This window comes from Equus asinus, chromosome 8, assembly GCF_041296235.1.
Source record: "Equus asinus isolate D_3611 breed Donkey chromosome 8, EquAss-T2T_v2, whole genome shotgun sequence".
NCBI lineage: Eukaryota > Metazoa > Chordata > Mammalia > Perissodactyla > Equidae > Equus > Equus asinus.
The window spans coordinates 56,170,087-56,186,044 of NC_091797.1; the positions used below are offsets into that span (position 1 = coordinate 56,170,087).

A 15,958-nucleotide genomic window follows, 5' to 3' on the forward strand; every position below is an offset into this window, starting at 1 on the left:
AGGGCCAGTTGACACCAGACCCCGGATTAGAACTGAAAGTGTTGGGCAGCTCAGTCAGCTCTCTTTCCATAAGCCACACCCCTCCCACCTCCGTGAAGACCTGGGATGCACGCACTGGTATACAATGAGCTGTCGTCATCCTCGTCCTCTTCCTCCTCCTCCTCTTCTCTCGTGTACAGGCAAGAAGAGTCTTCGTAGTCTGATTCATGAGGCACATTTTCTTTATTGTCATCACATTCAATCACAACAGTTGGCACTTGTCTTATTTCCGGAAGGCCCAGAGGTCCTGCTTTTGTGACACCATCACCCGAGTGCAAACCAGGGCTGTGGTAAGAAGTGGAACAGGGGACCCGCTGCTCAGAGCTGTTTAAAGAGAAAGAGAAAAGAAGACATTCCTTCTGGCTAACACATCCTATAAATGCATCAGAACCTTTCTAAAACTCAGTTGTCCAGTCCCAAGAGACAAAGCATCTACAGGGCAACTGAAGTCTCATTTCTCATCACAGCTAAACATTTTAGGATAGCAGTTTCCTGACGGTAGTAGCAGCATGGAACAGGAAATAAGAATTCTATGGATGGATGATGGTGATGCCAGCACAGCAATGTGAATGTACTTCATGACACTGAACTGTACACTTTAAAATGGTTAAGATGGTAAATTTTCTGTCCTGTGTATTTACCACAATTAAAAAAAATAAAAACAGGGGCTGGTCTGGTAGCGTAGTAGTTAAGTTCACGGGCTCCGCTTCAGTGGCCGGGGGTTCACAAGTTTGGATCCCAGGCATGGACATCTGCACTGCTTCTCAAGCAGTGCTGTGGCAAGCATTCCACATACAAAGTAGAAGAAGATGGGCACAGATGTTAGCTCAGGGCTAATCTTCCTCACATAAAAAAAAAAGGAGGAAAAGAGGGAAGAATAAAATAAAATAAAAACAAAATTAAAAACAGAATTTTAATTCCACAAATATTTCTGGTTAAGATCGATACCTCCAAGTGCAAAGGAAGGTTCGTTTGCAACCCACTTGTCTCAGAGGAGGAGTAAAAGAATTAATTTGATGGTGAAGCTGGAGATCCAGGAAAGAAAATGATAATGCATGAGATTCTAGCTTTCAAAGCTACACAGAGTGGTTGGTAGGGAGTGGGTGTGGGAGAGACTGTTTGAAATGTCATGGATGGAGATGCAAAGAAAGAGAAGAGGTGGGATCATCAGGCCGAAGACCCATGCATGAACACCAGGCTGGACATGGTCAAGGATGACATACAAAAAGCTCTCTCCCAAGGATGCTGTCAGACCCTCAGCAACCACAGGTAACACCAGTATGATTTTTTTTGTATGTCAATTTTCCAGAAAGCAATGATGAAGATATTCTTGATTCTACCTTTTAAGTTGAGCCAACTCAGATAAAATATATTTTTTAATTAAAGATGATTTGTTTCATAATGAAAGCCACATAAGCTCATCATAGGAAAATTAGGAAACGCATATCTTCAAAAATAAAGTAGTTATTTTCTTAATAGAGTCTATCCTAGGCTCCAATAGCAATTTAGAATCCTTTCTATGACTGTCTCTAAATGAAGTCCAGCAAGAACAATGGAGCCAGAAACACATAGTTAAATTTTATAATTCTTTTTCAGATTAACTAGAAGTGGAATTTATATCTTTCATTTAAGGAATTTCTAAACATAGGAAACTCAGTGCATTTTACCATCCAAAAGCGTTTGACATTCACAAGGAAATAGAGTGCAAGGTAATACTATATATCAAAAATTTTACATTAGAATAGTTTATCCAAAAGAACAATCTTACTCATGACATATGAACATGATAGTCTCCTTTGAAACTTTCAATTACGCTTTAAATTATTGCTACGTCTAATTTAAATTCAATTAACTTTCTTCCTTCCATTGTTTCCCAAGGGCTGTTTTTCTCTCTGTATTTTTCACATAACTCTTCAGTGACACAAATGGAAAATCTAGTTAACACATTATGAGCTATGAACGTTCAAGGCAATGCACTAAATCAACTTAAAAACAAAACAAACCTTCAACTATTGAGTAAGATTAAATCACACATTTACAAAAATGCAGCACCTTATTAGACATTAGCAGTTTAAGGGATCCGTTTCCCACCTAATTTAATATAAATGGCAAAGAGAGCAAGAAGGTGGGGTACATGATAGATGGCCTCCAGGGTGACAAACATAATAGTTGACTGAAAGGTGGCTGACTGGGGAGTCACTGCCCCCCTCACAAGGCGGTCCTTCCATCAGGCAACGACACGCACTGCATACCAGCTGTGCCTGGATTTCTACGTTGGATCTTAAGGGAAGTAGGGATGGAAGAGGCAAAAATGTAATTCCACAGCCCATGTTTTGCCCACCTCTGCCTCCTCCTCTCCCCCATTTATAGTTTAATTAATGGTTCCTACAAAGGCACAGATCTGGGGATATGACAGTTAGGAGCAAGGGATGAAAAGCAGCCAATAGATATTCTTGTGTGGTAGGACGAATCTTCTGAGGAAATAAACGTTGGAAATGAGAAAGCACGAGTTCCTCAAGGTAGAAGGCTCCAAGGTGCCTTAAGAGGATAGAGAAAGGAGAAATATTATGCAAAGGAAGATAAGAAACAGCCTCACAGGTAGTCTGTGATAAACAGGAGACTGGTGTCTCTTCCTTCAAAAACACACGGGAAGTGTGAGACCTTGAGTAGACAGGATTATAAGGCAGATCCCCCAGCTGCCTTGCTAGGTAGTAGGTATCATGCTACCAGCCTCGTAAAATAGGGACCAGCCACGGTGACCAGCGACTGCCTGCTGAGGGCGCTGTAAAAACAGCTGGAGACCTTGCCTGGCCAATCAGGTCACCTTCCTGAAGTGTGAATCTAGCAGCTAATGTCTAATTTCCCATAAGGATGAAGGTGTTTTCCAGGAAGCCAGGTGAATCCACCAAAAGTGTTTTGAAATAGTCTATTAATAAATATCCACTGACTGCCAACTATGTGTCCGGAGAGGTGCTGAGAGGGAGGAAGCCAAAGACCCAGATGATCCCATATATCTGGTAACTCTGGAGAACCACAGAATAGCAAGAAAGACCAAATGAGAGAAGCGTTGGCTGAGAAGGAGGTTAGAAAGCTTATTATGGCACCTCAGTTTGAGAAGTCAAGACATAAATCTGAGTCCAAGTTTTGCCACTTACGATCTCTTGATGTTGAGCAAATTATTTAACCTCTCTGGGCCATAGCTTACTCAACTGCAAAAGTGGGTAAACCACACTGTTTTCAGAGGCTGGTGCATGTGATGTGTCCCATTGACATGCCCTTAAGTGAGACCCTTAGTTGTTATTTACAGAAATGGCTTTTCAAGTGGTTTCAAAACACTCTCAGTTTCAGTCTATTCTCCATACTGTTGTCAGAGCAACTTTTAAGACCCTGATCTGGTTGTCTCACTCATCAGAACTCCGAATGCCTGCCCAGTCTACAAGACCAGTGCTCTAAGGGTGACACCAATGGAAAACCCACTTAACACATTATGAGCTATACCATTCAAGGCAAAGAACTAAATCAACTTAAAGGTAGCATCTTTTTACATTTGGCCTCCACCCCTGCTGGTTGTGGGCAGGAAGGGGAACACCCAGCTGAACTACAGTCTTAGTAATGCTGGTTTTATATAATGGAGCTGTCACTTAAAGACGTGCTCTAAATGATAGGTCTTACTGCTAAGAAAAGTGAAAACCATTAGCCTGGAAGCAGTTGTTTAACCATAGCATGACATGCAATGCCTTGCACAATGTGACCCATATTATTCACCCAGCCTCTGTTCCCAACTACCTCACCCCTTGGTCATGCACAAGAATGCACTGCAAGCTCTTGGCTTGGAATGCTCTCCCATCCCACCTTCACCTTGTTAATTTCTATTTATCTTTTACTACTCGTCTCAGGCAACACTTTGCCTACGTTCTTGTGAGATTCCACAATTGTGACAATTGTGAACATCTGTTTGCTTACTATCTTCCCTTCCCCAACCAAGCTGTAGGCTCCTTGAGGGGCAGGAACCATGTTTAATTCATCTTTGTAGCAGGTGCTTAGCACCATGTCTGACACAAAGTTGTTTATTGTTCTTGCCGAGTGAAAGAAATATGGGCTGGAATCACTGATATTTAGGTGTATTTGTAAGTGGTCGACAAATCACATTCAAAGGGTATTAATGAAGAGATCATTTTTAATTTTCAGGGAGGTATCTAGTGGTGTAGTGCAGGGCTGTGGGTTCAGTGTGGTTGTTGACTTGGTTGGCACTTTTATCAATGGGTTAATGACAAAAGGCCAACCTCATCAAATACGTGGAAGAACGGAGGTAGAGAGGAAAGAAGGGAGAGAAAAAAGCCAGCATTCCCGGAGTGTGTTACCCCCTGTTCTAGAAACTTTCACATCAGTATCTCATTTCATCCTTATAACAACTCCGCAGAAGGTGCATCCTCATTTTATTAAGCGGGAAATCAAGGCTCTGAGAGGGTAATAAACAGGCCCATGAGGACACACGTAGCAAAGGAAGGAGGTGGAATTTGAACCCACCCTGTTTCAATATGCTGAATCCAAAAATGGACTTGTGATACTTGTAAGATTGTGTACTTTGATTAAACACAAACCCTACTAACTATACACATGCAAGGTGGAGGAAACATCATGCCTTGTCAATAACACTTGTAAAAAATGGGCATTATTTTATAAATATTTTAAATCCTACTAACCTGGGTAAGTGAGAGTGTTCTACCCTGCCATGGTCAGGCCACACCTGGGGCACTGAGTTTAAAGGATTCACCTTAGACATTAGATTATAATAGTCAGGATGGTGAAAGGACTCATCTGTTGATGTACTGTCATGGTGCCTTTTGCAGCAAAATGGCACAGCTGAGTAGTTGCAACAGAGCCTCCAATACTTTCTATCTGGTTCTTTACAGACAAAGTTTTCTGACCGCTGGTCTAAATCAGTGGTTCCTAAACCTTGATCACACCCACACTCAATTGTTTGTGTGTGTGCCATAGTTAAAGTCCATTTACACTATTATTTACTTCAAATTTTTAAGTCTACACTTAAAAAACTTTAAATACTAATTTAGCCTCATCTTAAGCAATAATCTCTCTGTAGTCATAGGTTTTATATGCTAATCGTGTTTATAACTTATGCTAAAATAAATATGTGACTGTTAAAACTTTTATCAAAGGTTGTCCTAAACTCACTTTATGTACCACCAATGATGTATATATCATTTTGGTTAAATGACGGCCTGGAGCAGATTCTCTCAGCCTCTGCATGACTGAGATTTGGGGCTAGAGAATTCTTTGTGGTGGGGGGCTATCCTGTACGTTGTTGGATGTTTAGCAGTACCTTGGTCTCTACTCCCTAGATGCTAGTGGCATCTCCTTTGGTCGTGACAACCAAAAATATCACCAGACATTGCCAAATGTCTTCCAGGGGGCAAAATTGCCCATTTGGAAATGGAATACAGATCCTAGCTCCTAAGTTCCGGACTTCTTGTGTCTCAGGTTGGCACCCTGGGGGCTGTTCCAACACTTTGATGCTATTAGGGTTCCACTGAGTAAGTTATCTCTAGTCTCTGAGCAGTTACCCCACTAACGTAAGAATTCCAAACAGACTCTTGAGTGAAGCAGCTTTTCTCATTCTGTGGCCCAGATCAGTAATTTACATAACGACACTCTAGTGGCCTGAAAGAGTCACCACATCTTCCAGAGTACCTGTCAAATTCCCTGAAGAAAGCTGACTCACGTAATAAAATCTATTCTGGACCATTCATGTCAAAACTCTTCGGGACTAGGCATTTAAGTTTGCTTGGAATTCAAATGGATCTCATTGCATGTGGGCTGTGTTCATTGTTCCTCTTCCAAGTGGCTGACTAGGAACTAAAGCCACAGGCAAACATAAGCCCCTCATCCTTAATTCTTACTGGACTAGTGTATATAATGATGTAAAAGTTAACATTTTAAATGCTCACATAGTACTGTGCACTGATTCGTTTAAGCCTCACAACAACCCTATTAGAGAGGTACTAGGGGTATCCTCTGTGGATGTCCCACACGGCCAAGGTCACAGTTAGAGGGACGCAGGCATTATTGAACGCAAGCAGTAGGACTATACGACCTGATCTCTTACTGATGTCACTACACTGCCACCTGTGAAGAAGCAGCAGTCCTGAAGTGGCTTCGAACCTTATTCTTCTTCCAGAAGTGTCTCTCCTAGCCACACGCCCCCCCACCACCCAGGCCACTTTTTACTGTTGTCAAACAGGTCTGATCATGTAATTCTCCCAATTAAAAGACCTCTGAAGGGTCTCATTGTCAACTGGATAAATCCCACCCTCTTTGGCATGGACTAGGGGGAGCCTTCCCATCTGGCTCCACAATTCCTTTTGATCTCATTTGTTACCATTCTTTGCCGTACACCCAGTGTTCCAGCCATACCAGGCCACTTGCCACTTCTCAAGCACATTGTGGCTTTGCTGTTTCCTCCTTCTGCTCCTGCCATCACTCTGCCTCAGGACCATCCCCTCAGGGTTTGGCCTGGAGCATTCTACCCATCCTTCAGGGATAGCCTGAGTGCCTTTTTCTTTTGAGCCGCCTTTTTCGATTTTTCCAATGGAAATGAGTCCTTTCTCGTGCTTCCACAGTCTCCATTCCCAACTCTGTTGCAGCATCTGTTACATTATGTTATAATTATGTGTCTAAGCATTTACCCCTCCTGCCCTATTGACTGTGAGCCTCTCAAAGATTGAGGCTGATTATTAATTATCTTCATATCCCAGTCCTATTTTTGTGCATATTTTTGGAACTGAGGGAAAAGTCAATTGAATATTTGTATTGAAGTCTCTTGGAATCAGAGTAGGCCATATTACATTTCCCATCACTTAATTCACTAAGATAATGATCCCTGACCCTGGGAGTCTTGCTGTTGTGGGGAAAGTATTCTTGTGAAGGGAGAATTACAGTTTTGGAAATAGTGATCTCGAGTTCTTTCCTAAGAAGATAATCCAAAAAGATAAGGCACAGAGATCTATGCAAGGAAGAATGCCACAGTACCTATGTGCCTTCCATCCTGGGACTGCGTGTCACAGAAGATGTAACAGAGATAGCTTAAGGTTATCACATTTCCCAGTTCTGCACTTACAGGCTATCAGGCCAGTTAAGAATTAAGAACGTCCAGAGTTAGGCTGCTTTGTAAGATGAGATAGTTGGGGTAGATGAGATCTAGAAGGTTTCTTCTCATATGACATTCTGTAAGGAATTTAAGTAAACACCAAAGACCCTAAATTATTCTCCAGGGGGAAAAAAGGATGAGATCCTGTTTCCTATCTAGGTAGCTCTAAATGATGTAATTTTCCTGACAAGTGTAATAGGGATGAACATGTGAAAACCTAAGAGCGTTCCATGACATTTGCAAGACATTGGAGAGTTGCACCATTCTGGAATATTTCCATTCTGTTAATTAAAAACACCAGGGGGGCTCCGCAGCTTAGGATGAAGGAGCAGGGCCATCTTTCAACCACAATAGCTACCACACATGATCCTTTGTGGGCTTATAAAAGTGTTCTGTAAATGTTCATCACTCCATTTAATCTTCACAAAAACTTGCAAAGTTAGCAAAGGTAGTGTTATTATCTTGATTTTATGGATGAGAACATTAAGCCTCCATGAAAATAAGTGAAGGGATCCTTGGTTGTAATCCCAGCAGGGTGAGAACTTGTGTCTTCTCACTCCAGAGAACCACTCTGCCTTCTCTCAGAGAACCCTCGATGCCCATTATTTTCTTGTACGTGTACATGCTGACTATGAAATTCAATCTGCACCACAAATTCAAAAAAAACATAGAATATAATAATTATCCATACAACGAAAAGCAAGGATAACAGATGATCACAGAAGCCAACTACTCTTTTGCTATGAGTTTTGCTGTGCAGAGCCCCAAGGTTAGAGGCTATTATGAACACAGAGGCAGGTTTGAATTCTAGACCTGGGTGGTAAAACAGGTTTAGAGTGAGTAACACTTGGCTGGGGGTAAGTAGGTGTGCAGAGAGAACAGGATGCAAGAGAGAGGAGAGAATAATTACCAAGCTGGATAATCCAGCCTTGGATAATGGAGTGTTGTCAATGAAAACAGGGAATGCAATGGGTTTACTGTGGCCACGTTAATGACATGCTCCTTGAGAACAGGAAGTCATTGCCATCATCTCTTCCCACTCCTCCGCTTTACTTCTCTTCAGTGTCCCACCCCCACTTTACAGCACACGACACATTCATTGGTTTATCATCTGTCTCTGCTCCACTAAAAGGTAAGCTCGTGAGGACGGGAACTTTGTTTTGTCCTCGCTGTCTCCCCAGAGGATGGAACAGCCAGAATATCATCCTTCATGAGAAAAATGAACGAACAGGGAAGAATAAACAGAAGTTTACCTAAAACAGGAGGCCTGTAACTCACAAGAGACACACTAAAAATAGAAGGATTCAAAAAGCTTGAGAGTGAAATGGCAGTCCTAAATCGGTAAAAAGCAAGCATTTCTGACTCTCTTCTCCTTCATTACATCCCCATGCTGTGTCAGCGAAGTGAAAAGCTTTATTCTCGCCCCTTGGTCCTGCCTCCGCCAAGAACATTTAACGAGTCTTCTGTTTGGAAAACTCAACTCTCTTCTTTGACTCTACTAAACCAAGTAGGAGACACAGAGATTGAGAATACCATGGCACCCTCAGATCCCCATTCCCAACCCCCATCTTCCTACCATTTAAATGGTCGCATGTTTCTAGGGAATCCCTAGCCTGAAAATGAAGAGACTGCCTTACCTTGTATGTTCATTACGGGTGAGGGAGAGGCAGCTTATTTTTAATAATTCATAAAGAAATGAATGTCAAGACATCTACAACAATTCAGGGTCATTACACTTGGTCCCTTTTCGAGGGAGCTCTATAATCATCGCTTTATCTCCCTCACAGGGTAATGGGCAGATGAGCAGCAGTGTTGTGACTCACCCACGGGTGGGGGGTTACAGGTTATCAAACACCTTTGATTGTCTTGTAGGAAATCAGGGGCAGCTTTTGAAATTAAAACTCACTGCCTATTTTAAATCCTTAATCTTCCTTGAAAATACTTGGGAACCATTTCACCATCATTTCTAGAGGAAAACATGTAATAAAGGGATATTGCTTTCTGGCACCTGATTTCAAATGCAACGACTGTTAAAATGCAAAAAAAAAAAGACATTAATCTCCTCAAAGGACAAAGAAAATTTATTATCTACAAATATGACACCGAAAATGAAATTAAACTTCAACAGGAACAGCTCTTGTAATTTAGTCTGCACGAACTATGAAGAGAGCTTTCAGAGAAGAGAGAGAACAATTCGCTGTTTTCTTCTTGGATACCAAAAATGTGTGAGAAATTATGTTACAAATTGCAGTGCCTGAGGCTGAAAAATGACAGAAATAACCACTGAAACCCAAGAAAATAGTTAATCAGCTTCATTTTGAGAAAGCAGGCACACATTGTGCTTTTTATCATGGCCCTGGATTAGCATTCTAAGATAAGAAACTCAACATTAGAGCGTTTGTGTTTTTTCTTGGTCTTTAGTCAGCAGGAAACTATGCCATTCTATATACAGACTTGGGTACTGAGCTTTCCTGAGTAGAGAATGTGTTGAGCTTCTTTTTTCCCAGCAGTGGTAATGAATTTAAATCATTCACAACCCTATCTCTGTCTTTCCAGGGACCAATGACCCACATTTCTGAAATCTAGTGATGGATGTGATGAATAAAACCAGATGACATACAGAGTCTGACCAACAGCCCGTTCCTCACAGCATTCTCCATTTCTGACGGAGGAAGCAAATGGGGTGGCTTTTCCACATGACTTTGTCCGTAGACATCAGTGAATGTCCTAGGTCATGCGTGGCTGGGTGGTGGTGCCAGAAGTGAGCGGGCCTACGTTTGAGTCCAGCTGGGCCACTCACTAGCTGTGCATCTTGGTCTTCGGTTCCTCATCTGTTAAATGGAGAGATCTATTTGCCCACCTCACAGCTGCAAGATCAGAGGATAACACTGGCGCAGGGTGCTTCGTGAACGTCGATGTTAACAGATGCTGTCTTAACGAGGGATGCACTTAAACATCAGCAATTTATCATCAACCAGTCATTTCGGATATAATCCAGTAATTTATTAGAATACTTCCTTCAGGGTTTTTATATTTTGGGCATGCAAAAATCTTTCTGGACAATAGTTTCCAAGAAGACCAAAGAATCCATATTTATTTATTGGGCAAGGGCAGAGTTTCCACTGATGTACACACAGAAATTTAGGAGCTGATCTCTCTCTTTTGAAAATACACTTCCTTTTTTAATTCTCTTAAGACTTCAAAAGATGTTAATCATTTGTATAGTCTCATTTTTAACCTTCCTCTAACCAGTCTGTTTACCGACCTTGCAGGGGAGGGACTGTCTTGCTCACAGTGACAATACCTTGCACTGAAATCTCATCATGGCCCTGGGAACAGCAGTTAAGGTGCAAAACAGCATCTACATGCAGCCACTTACAGATGATAAATATCCGCTTTAAAATCAAAGAACTGACCTCAAGTAAGAGGTTGATAACTCTGGCCTCAAAGGGTCAGGGACAAATGCGTAACCAGAGTTACACGAGATTTTAAGGAGATGGTCATCAATATAAGAAAGAGAATCTTTCCCTGAAAACGCATTTCATTTAAAAAGGCATGCCATTTGCTACACGATGAACAAAACACTGAACTACTTCAAACAAACGCTACTTCACAAGCAAGTAACACTCAGGTATTCAGAGTTTTATTCTTGCTGGTGCGCCAATGTACATCTCCTTATCATCATGGAACATTCTTATTTGCAGGTAGAAACATTAACATAATCCAATGCAGTAATTGCGTCTGCTTGTTATGGCTATAAGAAACCCTGGGGATCATGCAGTTCAGGACCAAGAATTATTCTTTAGAATTTCCTGTGACCCTTGAGGTCATATAAGAAAAGTAACTGTCACCCTGAAATGTACTTACATTAGGATAATAAAGGAACTATGCTCTTTGAAAGGCCTAAAAATAGTTACAGAATAATAGAATTGTAGAGATTGAAGGGATCTTGAGGACTACTGATTTCCATTTCTTCTGTCCAATGTTGAAATTATTCTTTTTTCAATATTCTTGACAAGTAGTAATTTACTCTCAACTAATATACAAATATAAAAATGGGGATATTATAAGCAAACAAAATAAACTGTTTATATGCCTAAATTTATCAATATTATTATTTTAAAGGAAAGACAGTAAATGTTTTGCTATCGTGTGTCTACCATAATGCTTGGCATGCAGTGCACAACAAGTGCTGCAAAGAGTTCAAGATGGTTCTGGAAGCCTTTCTGGGTCTGGATGGATGGATGACCATCGTTGGTCTGGACTATCTGTATCAACACAGATGCACCTTTAATATCTCAGAAGAGGTAAAACCATTCTACTTCTAAAAACATTTACATTAGAGTGAACGACCTACTTCAATATATCCAACATGGAGTTGTGGAGATGGACCAGTCCTTAGGAGACAATCTCACATATAAGGTTTTTCTTTATGTAAGTACATGAGTAAACCATTTGGGATAGCTGTTAGCCTGATCTTTCTTAAAGATCTCCAGTATCCTCTCCAAGCGTTCCTAGGTTCTTCCTACGCCTAACTACAATCTTCTGCCATTTCTCTCATTCTCTACGATTGGTCCTTGGAAAACTTGGGAGAATAACTGTAAACTTCCTGCATTTGCTTAATAAAAATCTCATCACCCATTTCGAGACAGAAAATCACTCCTTCCTCTTATCCACCTGAAATGCTCTCTCCTTCCATTCTCCCTCTTCATCTGGTTATTTCTATCTTTTATTTATTTATTTATTTGTTTGTTTATTTATTTATTTTCATTTTTCTGGTGTGGAAGATTGTTCCTGAGCTAACATCTGTGCCAGTCTTCTTCTACTTTATACGTAGGACACCACCATGGCTTGGCTTGATGAGCGGTATGTACGTCCATGCTTGGGATCCAAACCCACCAACCCCGGGCTGCCGAAGCGGAGCACGCAAACTTAACCACTACGCCACCGGGCTGGCCCCTCTATCTTTTAGACTTCAGTTTAGATGCAGCTCTCCAGAGAAGCCCACCTGAATCCCACCTATCAGTTGCCCCACTCCTGTATGCGCCCCTCCCTCCCTGCACCCTCACCGGTACTGACTTGCCCAGTCAATGCTCCCCGCAAATTCCAAGTTCCACTCAGAGCAGCCGTCCTCTACATTTCATTCACTGCTGTATCCCCAGTACCATGCACAGAACCTGGTCCAGAAAAGGTGCTCGATAAAAGATGGTGGGTGATCTTCCAGGTGCTAAGGAAACACAGGTACCTTCCTTTTCCTTTGCAAAGCCTGTTTTTCACTAAGCTTTACAAATTCTGAGCATCAGTGATTGCCTCAAATTTTCTCCTGGCAAATGTCAGAGCTTTCCTGATCTATCTGTTCAGCAATTCTGGGATAGGAAAAGGCAGAGGGAGAATGAATTTATGAGAAATGTATTTATTTGTCTACTTCTAATGCTCTGATGTAGTAAGCAAATCTATCTCCATACAACTGAATGTATGGTACTCGAAACTTCCTAAACCAAACACACTGGGTGAACATAAGACACGTTAGAAATATCGACTGGCTGTTGATACACTCGAGTGATAACAGTAACAAAAGCTCATTGATATTTTGCTTTTTTAGCTTAAACACAGAGATTCCCATGATTCTTTCCATGTGGACTTACCTGGTCTACTATCTAACACAATCCTTGCCCTAATGCGCCTAGAATGTCCCCTCACTCCTCTTCAGCTGGTTGCTCCAATCTTTCATGTCTCAGTGTAAAATTCTGAAAGCCAGTGTTTAGTGTTAGTCCAAGGATACTGAAGACAGCTGCACGATCAAATAAGAAACTCTACACCTCAACCATTTGCTGGAAGAGCTAATGGATGGTTGTTCCCCCCATTTTATCATATATGGTGAATATGCTCCGAGAATTAAATGAAGGAACAATGAACTTACATGGATAAGGTTCATGATCAACATTACAGTATCTTCAGCTCGAGTTTGATATTACTAAATGTGACAAGCAAAGACCTAGGTTTCATTTAAAGGAAGAACTTTTCACTTTGTTTCTGGTATCTGCAAAAACAAAACCAAACTGGCAGAGCTCAACAAAGGGACTGGGAGTGTACACACAGCTAAAGCCACTTTCTATAATTAAGAGTTTCTAATAAAACAATTATAATCATAGATTAAAATACCTTTCCATTCCAAAGATCAGAATAACTTTTAATGATATTCATTTAATAAATGTATACTGAATACTTCCTACACCACAGGTGCTATGACGGACTGGGGGGGCGGTGTGGGGAGACAAGAATGGTTCCTGCCCACATCTACGAGAGAAGATACAGAGAAACACACACAGTGCGGCAACCTGTGCAGCAGGGGTCTGTGCAGAGAGAGGTAGCCCAGGAGGCAGAGCTCAGTGTGTGGGAATCTGAGATCACATAGGATGTGGTACTTTAATAAGTCCTGAAGAATAAGTAGAATTTTTACTTGCAAAACAAGGTGGAGTGAATGAGAGAGGAGAGTGCATTCCACACAGAAGGAACAGTTCCCAATTTTAGGATAATGAGAGAGGTTAATATAAAAGGTTAAAGATTTGCCCCCCCCCACTTAATATTTATATAACGTGTCTTATGAGAACTTAAAGCTCAACAGTAAAAAAGAAGATCAGAAGCAACCTAAATATCCATCAATAGGGAGTGGATTAATAATCCAATGAAAACCTTAGCAGTTACTAGGGGTCCTACATTCATTCATTCATTCAAACATTTATTGAGTACCTACTGTACCTGTAAGCCAGGCCCTGTCTAGGCACTTGGGATGCAACTGTGAAGAAAACAGTTTTTGCCTTTTGGACTGTGTGTCCACCTAATAGAACTATTAGGTGAGAAGAGCAATAAGCAAGAAGAAAGGTAAATGATATAGAACGTTAGATGATGAAAATGTTATGATAAGAATAAAGGGGAGGACCAGCCCCAGTGGCCTAGTGGTTAAGTTTGATGTGCTCCACTTCAGTCGCCTGGATTTGGTTCCTAGGCATAGACCTATGCCACTCGTCTGTCAGTGGTCATGCTGTGGCAGCAGCTCACACACAAAAAGAGGAAGATTGGTAGTGGATGTTAGCTCAGCACAACTCTTCCTCAGAAAAAAAAAAAAATTAAGGGGGGCTGGAGAGTATGCTGTGTTGGGAGGAAGGCTGCAATTTTAAATAGGGAGGTCAGGGAGGGCTTCACTGAGGGAGGGACCATTTGAGTAGAGACCCAAGGTAGGTGAGGGAGGGAGCCTTAAGGATAGTTGAGGGAAAAGCAGTCTAGAGTGAGGGAACAGCCAGTGCAAAGGCCCTCTGTCAGGAGGACCTTCTAGCATGTTCAAGGCCATGTGGTAGGAGAGACTGAGCAATGCAGACAACAGCAGATGAAGGCAGGTAGATGACAGAGGTCCTGGCCTCGGTGGGCTTCTGGGCCATGGTAAGGACTTTGCTTTTCACTCTTAGAGAGCATAGTCACTGTTATGGGCTGAACTGTGTTCTCCCAAAATTCATCTGCATAAAGCCTAACCCCCAGAACCTCAGAATGTGACTGCATCTGGAGACAGGACCTTTAAAGGAGTAATTAAGTTAAAGTGAGGTCATTAGGGTGGGTTCTCACCAAATGACTGGTGTCCTCAAAGAAGGAGATCAGGACCCAGACACACAACGAAGGAAGACCATGTGAGGACACGGGGAGAAGATGGCCACCGACAAGCTAAGGAGAGCGACCTCAGAAGAAACTAACCCTGCTGATACCTTGATCTTGGACTTCCAGACTCCAGAACTGTGAGAGAATAAATTTCTTCTGTTTAAACCACCCCCTCTATGGTACTTTGTTAAGGCAGCCCCAGCACATTACTACAGTCATGATCTGAGTTTTGTTAACCGTCATCTCTGACAGTTGTGTTATGGATAGACTGAAGGGGCAAGGGGGGAGGCAGGAGACCAGGCAGGCGGGACTGCAGCATGCCAGGTGAGGGAAAATGGAGGCCCAGACCACGGGGCAGCAGCAGGAGCAGGTGGGAAGTGGCCGATCCTAGATGTTGTCTCACCGTAGACCGGATAGGATCTGCTGACCCACCAGACGTGGAGTTCAATAGAAAGGCAGGTATCAAGGGTGACCCCAAGATTTTTAGCTTGATCAACCAGAAGTTGAATTCCCTTTCCCTTTAATTGAGAAGAGAAAGACTTCTTTAAAGTGCATTCCCTTAAGAATCTTCCTAAAATTCCTCTAGGGTCACCCAGGGTACATCTACCACCTTCATTTTACCAAGAGGGAAACCAGAGCACAAAGAGCTGAGCAACTGAATTAAGAAGGGAAAGAAAATTAGTGGCTGATTAGGATTTTAAGTCTGAATTCCAAGATTGATGCTAACTAGATCAGAGTTTACTGCAGACATTAAACTTAGTAATTGTAGGGGCCGGCCTGGTGGCGCAACAGTTAAGTTCGCACACTCCACTTCGGCAGCCCGGAGTTTGCCGGTTCAGATCCGGGGCACAGACCTATGCAACGCTTATGAAGCCATGCCGTGGCAGGCGTCCCACATATAAACTACAGGAAGATGGGCATGGATGTTAGCTCAGGGCCAGTCTTCCTCACCAAAAAGAGGAGGATTGGCGATGGATGTTAGCTCAGGGCTAATCTTCCTTAAAAAAAAAACAAAAAAGTAATTGCATAGTATTTGAAATTATAAAATGTCACCTTCAAAAAAGATATGAATCAGAAGCGGGGAGAAAACAAATGGAGAAAATCTAA

General features: G+C 41.9%; 1 protein-coding gene across 15 annotated transcripts in view; it reads right to left on the reverse strand.

The window, feature by feature from the left end:
* The window catches only part of PHACTR1 (phosphatase and actin regulator 1), a 504,607-nt gene that overhangs the window by 50,893 nt on the left and 437,756 nt on the right, over positions 1–15,958 (reverse strand). For all 15 annotated transcript variants that reach the window (XM_044773220.2, XM_044773223.2, XM_044773218.2 and 12 more), the window contains one exon: positions 116–363. In XM_044773220.2, coding sequence (XP_044629155.1) covers positions 116–363 — 248 coding nt within the window. The remainder of the gene's footprint in view (positions 1–115; positions 364–15,958) is intronic.